The sequence below is a fragment of the Engraulis encrasicolus genome, chromosome 21 (genome assembly GCF_034702125.1).
Source record: "Engraulis encrasicolus isolate BLACKSEA-1 chromosome 21, IST_EnEncr_1.0, whole genome shotgun sequence".
NCBI classification, from domain to species: Eukaryota; Metazoa; Chordata; class Actinopteri; order Clupeiformes; family Engraulidae; genus Engraulis; species Engraulis encrasicolus.
In genome coordinates this window covers 8,261,254-8,273,294 of record NC_085877.1, presented here as the reverse complement: position 1 = coordinate 8,273,294, position 12,041 = coordinate 8,261,254, and the positions used below count along the sequence as shown (strand labels likewise).

Genomic DNA, 12,041 nt, shown 5'->3' with positions numbered 1-12,041 from the left:
TATCTACATTTTTGCCTGTAGCTTTTGAACCATACTCCCAATTTTCAAAATATTGGTACACAGGTCATCTTCACACTATGTTGCACCCTGGTATGGATTTTCGTAATGATTGAAAAAACTATCAGCTCACAGCAGCCATTCAAAATTGTGGAAAGAATGGAGGGATTTTTTCTCATCTCTCTGTCCCCTCTGCCCCCCTTGCGCACGTTCACTGACACCATTCTCGGCAGGGGGTCTCTGGACACACAAACCCCACTGCCCCAGCCCCTGCACCCCCCCCTCACACACACACAGACAGGGGGAGAGGGAGAGGGAGAGGGAGGGGGGACAGGGAGAGGGACAGACAGGGAGAGAGGGAGGAAGGGAGGGAGAGAGGGAGAGAGAGAGAGAGAGAGAGAGACCATTGTTGTTCACAGGCCCTGCCGTGGCCAACTGGTAGGGCACTCGTCTATCATGCGGCTGACCCGGGTTTGATTCCCAGCCCAGGTCCTTTGCCAACCCTCCCCGTCTCTATCCCCATTTTTCCTGTCAACCTGTCACACTGTCCTGTCAAATAAAGACAACCCCCCCACACACACACACAAAAAACAATCAAGGGCAGCACAATTGTATTTTCTTGCATTAGGAAGAAATTCAATATTATATGTGTAATAAAACAGATTACATACACGTTGTAAAAATTAAAGCAGTATTTACAGATTGAATGCAGTTATATGAAACTAGTTTTCCTGCCAATTTTGTCAGATTTTCACAAGACTTGGTACAGATGATCTCTGGACTACTGTGCAAAGACTCCTTAAAGGAATTTACATTTCGTACTGCTTGGCCATGACAGCCAATCAAACGTGTCTGAAAAGCTGCATAACAGGAAGTCAGCTTATATCTCGTCAGCTTATATCTCGGATTCAAACCAGAGGGGGTTCACTCACGGAACTAGCCACTAGTAGCCACAACTGTCTAACTCTAACCCAAAACCAAGTGAAAAATGAATTGGTGTCAATGGAGTTTTCCACTATTACAATGTTTGTCTCGTTGTATAATGCTTTGCCCTGAAATATTAATATTCAGTTCGAAGCTAGGAATAATAATGCCTCATTTAAGTATCGTCTCGTTTTTTTGGCAACTAGATTATTATGTACTGGGTCACAGAGCTCAATTCATGAGCCCAAACCCATAAACATTAGCGGAATGCTAGCGAGTACAAGTCGAAATCTTCAGCCCTGCTGGAAAACCAAACACCTAAAAAATGTACATTACAATACATACCTATATATAACACCACCCATAATTCTTACCAAGAATATTTTGTTGATGACATTTGTGACTGGAAATTGCAGTAGCAATTATTTTGCATTTAGCCTAACCCTATGGGCTCCCTTTTTCATTCCATACATTTTCGACTCTGTTTCCACTTGCCAGCGTTCGCCACCTAGTGGACACCCAGGAACTGCAAAGCTAACTGGCTACAATCGCAACCAATCAGACTGAAGATTCTCCTCTATTCTAATGTCTCTGTTCAAACTAAACTTGGTTCACATGATCACCTTCCCCTCCAAAGATTGCACACCAACATTGGTGAGATTTGGCCTAAAGGGGGCGCTGCAGTTAATTTTGTTGCAGTGGCAACTTGGGCAAGTTTACTGCTTGGCCCCGCATTGCTGCTTGCAGCTATATTTGTTCTTGAATCATATTTTAGCCTAATTCCTGGTTGAGTAGTGTAGTAGCATTTTGACTCCATCATAATTGGTTCAGCATAAAACACTGACAAGACAACTTTGATTTATTATTACTTTCTTAGACCTATTTTCTAGATTGCTCTTTTGAATGTCAAAACTGCAGCTTTTGAATGTCAAAACTGCAGCAAATCCCAATATTGCCAATGGCATTGGAGTGTGTGCAAGTGTGTGTCATAGAATTAGGCCTAATAGACTTTTTAAATGAATGTATAGGTGTTTGTAATTGTATGTTTGGTACTGGAGGTGGCGGCGATGCAACAGAGGAGGATGGAGGCTTGCCACTAAACGCCATAGAAGAAGAAAACCTCCGGTTATAACTCCGCCATGTTTGGCATGTTTTCCCCGTAGATCACTGATGCCCATTCATTTCATCGTTAAGCGTCTCCTCCTGGCTTTTAGATTTCGCCAATGCCTGTCATTTGGGAATTTGAACAGAAACAATCGAAGATTGTATCGTTTTGCTGTTGATTAAATTTTTAACAGAGGCTGTATCGGCGATAGCGAGGTAGGTTCGATCGATGGTGCTTGCGCACAGAATTCTTCAATAGCCTAACCGTGCGGCTGTGATGAGTCTAGACCTATAGTCTACTTGCCAGCCCATAGGGCCCTATAGTGAACCCGGAAATGTTCGGTACCCCAAAGTTTTTTGATGGAAATGTATAGTATAGGTCCCCAGTACATAGAAACTGCCGGATGCTACTTTGTAAATGTTGAGCAATTTTTTTTATTAGCATAATTAGCATAAATTAACATAATCGCCTTTATGGCCTTATTACAGGATCAGTTTGACCAATCTACACAATCTTGGTGTGGTTTTGGGGGTTTTGGAGGATGCTGAATTCATTTGTGACATTTTCAAATGCCTGTCAGATTCAAAATGCCTCTTAATGTCAAGGGTAGACACATTTTATGCCTTTATCAGCTGATTTTGGCAACGTTTTTGGGTAATTTACATACCATAAACCTTACTTATTTCAATTATTTCTACCCATGGCCCTACCATATGAAGTAGATGAGCTACATCTATTGCCAAAGACATAGAATTAAGGTAGAGACTTGAGGTGCTGTAGTACAGCGGATGTGGAAAGTGAGTAAGGTCCTTATTTTCAGGTGTTTATTTTATGCAATCATATATGAAACATTTCATAGTTTGTGCTAACTTCAGTTAGGTATTTTAGTTTGAGGATCACTTGTTTTTTTTCTCACTTTTTTTTTTGGGGGGGGGGCACTATTGCATGTGTATTTTTTATCAGCATAATTAGCATACATTAGCATAAGCGCCCTTATGGCCTTATTACATGATCAGTTTGGCCAATCTACTCAATCCTGGTGTGGTTTTTGGGGTTTTGGAGGATGCTGAAGTCACTAGTGACTTTTATAAAATGCCTGCCAGGTTCACAATTCCAGTCCATATCAAGGAGGGAACTTGATAAGCTGATTTGGCAATATATTTGGTGAAATACACACCTATTTTTCACCAAATGTAGAAAATAGAATGAAAAGATAATAGATGATAATGCAGGTCAAGTGCTATTCAAAATGTGCAAAGCCACTGTACAGATTTTTTTTTATCACAATAAGAGAAAAAGCTAATTAAACTAAAAGAATAAAATAACAATAAACAACGTAATTATAGCAATATAATTTCTTAGAGCATACATTACAAATTTTATTGGAACACCATGTAACAAGGGTGCAATGATGGGAAATTGTTCTCTATCAAAGAAGTATGACCTAAACCAAGAGAGTAAAGGTAAAGCCCCTTTGATGCCTGCATATGATACGTAGACATATATCAATTACAACAGTAAGAACACATACAACACAATTACTCACAACTTGGGCTGGTTGCTATGCTAGCCAGCATCCGTAACTATGACACTGTATACATAGCTTCTCTACAGAGCCATCATCATCATCGTCATTGTCTTCATCTGTTATGGTCTCTTCTTCATAACAAGCAGGTGTGATCCAACTTGCATTAGGGTGCTGACCAGAAGCATCTGGTAGCACATGTTGAAGACAATGTTGTTGAAAGAGCCAATTCTGTGAGCTATGAACGCTGGGGTGATGAAGCAATCACCTAGCCGGTCCATGAGCCAGGCCTGATTTAAGATTGAGGTCATACCTCCATATGCAGTCCCTATGAGCTCCTCCAGGCCATTAAATTAATCATATGACCGAATGAGCAAATGAATGACAGGAGGGTCTGCATCATCCCAGGTCTCTGTATGACTGATCATTGTTGTGGATCACGCCATTTGATCTGACAGACAATCATGTACAGCTTCATTTTTAAAAATCCTGTATGTTACTGTAGCTCATGCCAAGGCTCTTAAGTGAGTATCTAGGTAGGAATGTTCTAATAACTATATGTCCTTGCTGACTTGAAATGTCCGGAGTTTACTGAGTAGGTGAAGTAGGTTTTTCAAATATCAAGTCCATGTGCTGTGAGAAAGACAGGGAGGTGTCCATTTCGGTGCCTAGGTGCCTAAAAACTTCCACTTACTCCACTGTCTGCCCTTGGATGGAGAGTGGCTGGAACAGAGTTGATGTCTTGTCTCTGCCCCCAGCTCCTTTGTCTTTGAGACATTCAGCTCAAAGGAAAGTTCTACAAAAGTTTGGCGCTGGTTGTCAACTACCTCCAGGTAGCGATTTGGAGCATCAGGGACAGACATATGTGCCACCAAGTCAATGTCATGAGCATATTTACCCCATTGAAAAATACTTGCTGTGGTCTGTCCAGCAAAAAATATTTAATACACTGGGTAAGTGCTGGATGGAGCTGAAGGTTGGAGAGCTGCTGGAGGAGTGTGTCAATATGCACAGTGTTGAATGCAGAGGAGATGTCTGTGAACAGGATCCTGGTGTGTGGGTGTATTGAGTCCAGGTTCCTGGCTACTGTGTCCAGAAGTGAGAGGCTTACATTCTCCACACCGGCATTCCCTGTAGGTGAACTGGTGTGGATACAGCTGGTCTGACACCATAGAGAAAAGAAGGCCACACGTCAATCTCTCCATACACTTGCACAGCACAGATGATAATGCCACTGGTCTGTAGTTATGGAGATCTTTAGCAGTTGACTTCTTCAGGATGGGGATGGTGGTGGATTCTCTCCATTGGTCAGGGGTCCAGGAGATGCTGAAACATCGTGGTGAGAACACCATTCAGCTGGATGAAGCATTCTTTCAGTTCCCATTTGTCCCACTCATTGAGTGAGATGGATACAGAAGCACTGGATAAAACCATGAAGCCCAAGATACACAAAGCGGATGAGGAGGGACAATGTTATGAGAAAACTCTAACTCACTCACCACAGACTCCACAACCCTCCACCACATTATCAGTGGGCAGGTGACAGTTGTAAAGGTCAATGTGCAAGATGCAGTGGAAATTGGACAAAGACAAGACCCGGTGGGATTTCATACAACAACCTCAAAATAAGTTGTGACAATGAAAATAAAGACAAAAAGGGTTTAAAGTTGAAAGAAAGATCATATATGCATGGTTTGCTCAACTGCTGATGGCATGAACCAAGTAAAGTTGTCTACAGTCTTTGACTATGAGCTGAATCCTGTGCCAGTTTCAATCAGAGATGAAAATGGATGCCTAAGGAAGGGCAACAAGTCTACCATTGTCCAGCGTATTGATTTCTTCTCAGCTTTCCTCACCTCATCCTTACACGTTGCAATATACCTAACCAATAACAACAGGTTACAAGAATCAAGGGGATCATGGTGAGACCATAACAGATGAAGAGAGTGACAATGATGATGATGGCGATGATGATGGTGGCGCTGTAGAGAAGCTACGTTTATGTAAACAGTGTCATAGTTACGGATGCTGGCTAGCATAGCAACCAGCCCAAGTTGTGAGTAATTGTGTTGTTTGTGTTCTTACTGTTGTAATTGATTGTCTACGTATCATATGTAGGCATCAAAGGGGCTTTACCTTTACTCTCTTGGTTTAGGTCATACCCCTTTGATAGAGAACAATGTCCCATCATTGCACCCTTGTTACATGGTGTTCCAATAAAATTTGTAATATATGCTCTAAGAAATTATATTACTATAATTACGTTGTTTATTGTTATTTTCTTCTCTTAGTTTAATTTGCTTTTTCTCTTATTGTGATTACATTTTTTCTGTACAGTGGCTTTGCCCATTTTGAATGGCACTTGACCTGCATTATCATCTATTATCTATTCATTCTATTCTCTACATTTGGTGAAAAATAGGTGTGTATTTCACCAAATATATTGCCAAATCAGCTTACCAAGTCCCCCCCCCTTGATATGGACTGGAATTGTGAACCTGGCAGGCATTTTATAAAAGTCACTAGTGACTTCAGCATCCTCCAGAACCCCCAAAACCACACCAGGATTGAGTAGATTGGCCAAACTGATCATGTAATAAGGCCATAAGGGCGCTTATGTTAATTTATGCTAATTATGCTGATAAAAATACACATGCAATAGTGCCCCCCCCCGCCAAAAAAAAAGTGAGAAAAAAAACAAGTGATCCTCAAACTAAAATACCTAACTGAAGTTAGCACAAACTATGAAATGTTTCATATATGATTGCATAAAATAAACACCTGAAAATAAGGACCTCACTCACTTTCCACATCCGCTGTACTACAGCACCTCAAGTCTCTACCTTAATTCTATGTCTTTGGCAATAGATGTAGCTCATCTACTTCATATGGTAGGGCCATGGGTAGAAATAATTGAAATAAGTAAGGTTTATGGTATGTAAATTACCCAAAAACGTTGCCAAAATCAGCTGATAAAGGCATAAAATGTGTCTACCCTTGACATTAAGAGGCATTTTGAATCTGACAGGCATTTAAATATGTCACAAATGAATTCAGCATCCTCCAAAACCCCCAAAACCACACCAAGATTGTGTAGATTGGTCAAACTGATCCTGTAATAAGGCCATAAAGGCGATTATGTTAATTTATGCTAATTATGCTAATAAAAAAAATTGCTCAACATTTACAAAGTAGCATCCGGCAGTTTCTATGTACTGGGGACCTATACTATACATTTCCATCAAAAAACTTTGGGGTACCAAACATTTCCGGGTCCCCTATCCTGGCAAGTAGACTACTATGCGCACGGTCCAACGAAAGCTTCTCTGACGCATTTAAGATGTGATCAGGGAATCATTGTTTATGACACGTTGTCGTTAGTAATTTGTCACTTAGACGGCTGTCGCACTGTGCCACACTGGACGTTACTTGTTCGGGACAAATCTACAACGTCGCACTGCACTGTTTTCATCAATCGGAACTCATGCGTGCAGTGAGTCTCCCAGATGTTTGTGATTCACGCCACATGCAGGCGATTTCATTCTATGTGCTGCGTGATTACAGTGTGTAGGCAACCGCGTGGTTTGTTGGTCACTAAATTAGTCGGATTAACAGGCGAAAAAAGTCGCACTCAATCACTTCGTGCGCCTGCGTCTTGTAAACATTTCGCACGGAAGTGTGCAGCTGTCAGATTCGGGATAGTGTCACTGTCAAACACATCTTTGATTATCCATATTAACCTTGCCATTTGAGTTTGTCTTCATTATTCTAATGTAGGCTAGTAAAAATCTTCCACTTCAATGCAAGTGTTGTCATGTAGCCTAGCCCACACAGCTGTAGCCTGTAGACAAACAAAAAAGAGAAGAAATTGCTTGGTGGTGCAAAATGTAACTGAAGATTGTTGGTTGTTAAATGCCTGGCTATTGCGTTTTGTTGTAATTAGCTGAGCTCAACGTGTGTCCACGTCTGTATAATTATAATATAATAACACACTACATCACCTTAATAAATACCTTATTACCCCTGTGTAGCCACATGTAGCCCCATGATTCCACCAATGGAACGCAATGGAATCCAACCATGGGAAAAACTTACCTATAGTTCTACACTACTACGAGATTAGTAGTATAGGGCAGTGTTTCCCAACCTTTTTTATCATGCATACCCCCAAAGCAATTTTGTCATATGATGAGTACCCCTCTCACTCATGCTCTATATCTGTTCCTCTATCCCAATATAACTACATTACATATATTTGTTATTACTACATTACATTTGTTATTTTCCAAGTACCCCCTGAGGTGTGCTCACGTACCCCTAGTGGTACACGTACCCCTGGTTGGGAAACACTGGTATAGGGCCTAATACATTACCGCTTGGTCGTTGCTGGTATGGTAACAATAGACTTAGGCCTATAACAGGGGCCTGTTGTCTGACCTCTCCACATTTTACCGCACAGTGTGTATGTGTGTGTGCGTGTGTGTGTGTGAATATTGTTAATGTCTTATTTATTATTTATAGTTTTACTGCACATTGGAGACTGATCAAATGCAGTTTAAACTTTTGTGCTAACCTTGTTACTAGATTTTTGACAATAAAGTACACTTGACTTGACTTTCCAGGTGTGGCTATGGCTGAGAAGCAGGTGATCCTCCAGTTCCGCTTCGACAACTTCGGCCAGTCCATGTTGCAGAAGATGGAGGCCCTGCGCAGCCAGAGGCGCTTCTGCGACGTGCTGGTCCGCATCAACGACCTGGAGGTGCCAGGCCACAAAGTGGTGTTTGCTGCCGGGTCCCCTTTCCTCCGCGACCAGTTCTTCCTCCAGGATTCCGAGGCGGAGATCCAGATCAACACTCTGCAGGACGCGGCGGTGGGCCAGAAGGTTCTGCTATCCTGCTACACGGGGCTTCTGGAGTTCCCAGAGCTGGAGCTGGTGAACTACCTGACGGTGGCGAGCTTCCTGCAAATGGGGCACATCGTGGAACAGTGCACTCAAGCGCTTACCAAGTTCATCAAACCGCGCCAAGTGAAGGACGAGCGCGCCTTGCAAGAACCTTCGAGCAAAAACAGACAGCAGCATCAGCGTGGTCCATCAGCAGAGGTGAGGCAACAGATGGTAGAGCACCAAGAAGAGGCTGAGGTGGTGGAGGAGGAGAACACTAGTATCGTCGCAGATCACATGTTGCCTCCAGCGCCAGCCAGAGTGAAAAGCCACAGCAGACCCTCTGATGAATCTAGACACAGTCCTTTAGCCGTCATTAAAGTGGAGTCCGTTAGTGAACGCATGGTGGACAACAACAGCATGCGTTGTGAGCGAGTCTCCCATCCGCCCCCTCTGAACTCCCCTGAGCCACAGCACTCCCTCATTAACTCCACCGTGGAGAACCGCATGGGTGACTCTTCAGAGGCGTCACTGGTGCACATGCCTGAGTACTCCACGAGTCCCCTGCCTGGGGAGTCGGCCCGGGTGTGGGGCGGAGGACACGCGCGCGCCTCTGAGAAGAGCATGCAGTGGTACCACCAGTGCCCCAAGTGCTCCCGCGTCTTCCGGCAGCTGGAGAACTACGCCAACCACCTTAAGATGCACAAACTCTTCATGTGCGTGCTCTGCGGCAAAACCTTCACGCAGAAGGGCAACCTCCACAGGCACATGCGCGTCCACGCAGGCATCAAGCCGTTCCAGTGCAAGATCTGCGGGAAGAACTTCACACAGAAGTGCTCCCTGCTAGACCATCTCAACCTGCACAGCGGCGACAAGCCACACCGCTGCAACTACTGCGAGATGGTCTTTGCACACAAACCGGTGCTCAGGAAGCACCTCAAACAGGTGCATGGCAAGAACAGCTTTGACAACGCCAATGAAGGCTGCATGCAAGAGCTGGAGTACAGTGGACTGCAGGATCCCAACACTGAAAATGCACAGCTAGACCATTTAGTCTTGGAAAACGGACAATATGCAGTCTAGTTATAACATGGGGGCATTACTGCTTTTTGGTTGTCGCCACAGACCAACATCCTGGTAGTGATGATCCAGTTTGTAAAATCCGGTATTAAGAGTGTTTGGTGATGATGGGCATGGGCACATTTGAAATGTTCTTGAGTGGAATGAGATTGGAATGACAGTTTCTGTAGCCTGATCACTGCATATTGACTTGTTACTTCAGGAACACCCATGTGGTCTATGGTGTTGGAAAAAGACAGTACTATGCAAAATTGTCAGGCAGAAGGGAAAGAATGCAGAAAACTAGGAAACTGTTCATTTATTTGTTTTAGGATAAATGGAGTTGTCAATGCTGAGGCTGCAATACTTGTTCTATCTACCAGGAAGGCTTATGATTGGCCAGAAATATCTGCAGTGTAAATAATAGGCTTAGTCCTAGAAGTGGTGGTATGGCCCCCACAGAACTCCATTCTTAACACTGAGTGTGTCTGCCTATATACCAGGGTATGGGTGGGGAACCTATCTCTCATCTGGCCCTAGGGCTGAACGATCTATCGTTTTAGACCGAAAATCACGACCTCAGACAACCCGATTTTGGGATCTTCAGCCAGAAAAACCGTGCTGCTAACATGATCCATGTTTTGTTTCGTCAATAATTGTACACATGTATGCTCTGCTGCGTGGTGTAGAAAACAACATTTATAGCTCTGGTAGAATGGCTCTGTGTCAGCTACCAATCAGAAAGCTCCATTCTGTGAGTGAACAGGTCACTCACAGGTCACCAACTGTTGTGGAGGATGAGAAACAGAGCCCCGGGCAAAAAATCGTGGAGGAAATAGAAATCTCAATATCTGTTAGAGAAATCGCAATTTCAATTTTTTTCTAAAAAATGTTCAGCCCTATCCGCCCCCCAATATAATTTTAATGTTATGTAGTTTCACATAAAATATGACATATTTTGTAAATCAATCTAAGAATTACATTGGATGGGGTCTGTTGTAAAGGTGATCACCTTCAATACAGGCCTAAAGTGCAGGGGGGAAATCCTGGTTTGTGTTTATAGTAAGACCGTTGGAGGACTTTATAAAATTTTAAGTGGCCCCTTGAATAAAAAAAAGTTCCCCACCCCTGCTATATAGTATTTAGTATTATACAATACCTCTATAGTTGTTTGTCCAAGATATTTGGAGTAACCACCAGACAAGTTCCTTCAAAAATGATGTGCAAGTAGAGCTCATGCGTAGCAGAACTGAGCGAACCAATGCCGTTTTGAAAGCAAACTGTTGCCATACCAAATATATTCATTTGTTTGAAATTCCCCCCTTTATTCCCAGCTTACAATGTTTTTCTCTCCTGGTCAAAACATTTGACCTTTTATTTGCAGTGCTTTACAGCCTTGATGCGATTTCACCCAACACATCATAAGTTATACGCAGTGATGTTTTTATATCACCATTTTTAAAGTAGTAAACTAATAGTTCTAATTGTGTGAAGCTCTGTCATAAAACTTTTGTGCTGAAAACAACACAACCACAATTATGCCTTCATCAGAGAAAGTCATCTGTAGCTGCTTCTTACTCCCTGTCACTCTCTCTCTATCTCTCTCAAAGGACTTTTCTATCTGTGTGCTATTTGGGAAAAGGATTCTGCTAACTTCCATTGTAATAAATTTATTTAAATGAAAGACTAGCTGGTGAAAATGAATGAATGTTTCAGTTTCCATTGTTGAAGCAACAGACACTGAGCACTATTCAGTGACCTTCAATGCTGGTCAACGTATTGTATCTCCCTAAACACTGCCGTATGTTGACAGCAGAGGTGTCAAAAGTAAAAGTAACAAAAAGAAACAGTTTCCTTCCAACACAGGCAACTTACCTGAGTAACCAGTAGACCTGTGTACTTCTGACAGCTGATTGCTGTGGTTGGATCAAGTTTGTAGTGGGTCCTGGTTAGGTTTTTAGTGTTTTTCAGGAACAGTATATATCTCATTAGGTACAATGGAGTAAATGATGTAAAAGCTATGTAATATAATGTGCTTGTGTTGTACTAACACCATGAATTTACTTTTATTTTTGACACCTCTAGTTGATAGTCTGGTGGTATATTGAGTTTGCGCCACTATTTCAAAGCACATTCAGCCAGGCGATGGAGGACTAAGAAGATGGACTAAGTGATGACTGCCACTGCCTGTTTAACTATTACATACAATGGGCAGTTTTGGAGGAGCAGGACCGCTTGGCCAGGCCTGGGACAAAGTCATCTGAAAAGACCCCCTCTCAATACAAACACTGTAATGAGGGCCTAATTCTTCCCCACCCCCTCCCACCCTCTCCCTGGGCCCCGGGACAATTGGCCCCTTTGTCCACCTCCCGTCGGATTCCTTGAGGACTATGCTCTTCGACGAAAGGCATAGCCCAATATCATGATCCACAGTGCTTCAAGAATCTCACCTGTGTCTATCTATAAATATTAAATGTCTATGAATGCAAGAAATGTCTGCCCTGTGCTCTTACTGACCCATTCATATCATTCTAATGTAATTTGGTGAG

General features: G+C 42.7%; 1 protein-coding gene across 2 annotated transcripts; it reads left to right on the top strand.

The window, feature by feature from the left end:
* The first annotated feature begins 2,070 nt into the window (after positions 1 to 2,070).
* On the top strand, positions 2,071 to 11,664 carry zbtb26 (zinc finger and BTB domain containing 26). 2 transcript variants are annotated; one of them, XM_063186999.1, is made up of 3 exons: positions 2,071 to 2,241; positions 8,174 to 9,378; positions 11,578 to 11,664. In XM_063186999.1, exons 2-3 carry the CDS (start codon positions 8,182 to 8,184, stop codon positions 11,647 to 11,649), a joined length of 1,269 nt encoding a protein of 422 aa, XP_063043069.1. In that variant the 5' UTR covers positions 2,071 to 2,241; positions 8,174 to 8,181; the 3' UTR covers positions 11,650 to 11,664. The 2 variants fall into 2 exon arrangements, with proteins under 2 accessions (XP_063043069.1, XP_063043068.1); XM_063186998.1 differs by lacking the exon at positions 11,578 to 11,664 and having other exon boundaries at positions 8,174 to 10,652.
* The last annotated feature ends 377 nt before the right edge of the window (positions 11,665 to 12,041 follow it).

Bases quoted from the DNA above. Each gene is read 5' to 3' on its own strand.
- zbtb26 (XM_063186998.1), top strand. From the start codon at position 8,182: ATGGCTGAGAAGCAGGTGATCCTCCAGTTCCGCTTCGACAACTTCGGC.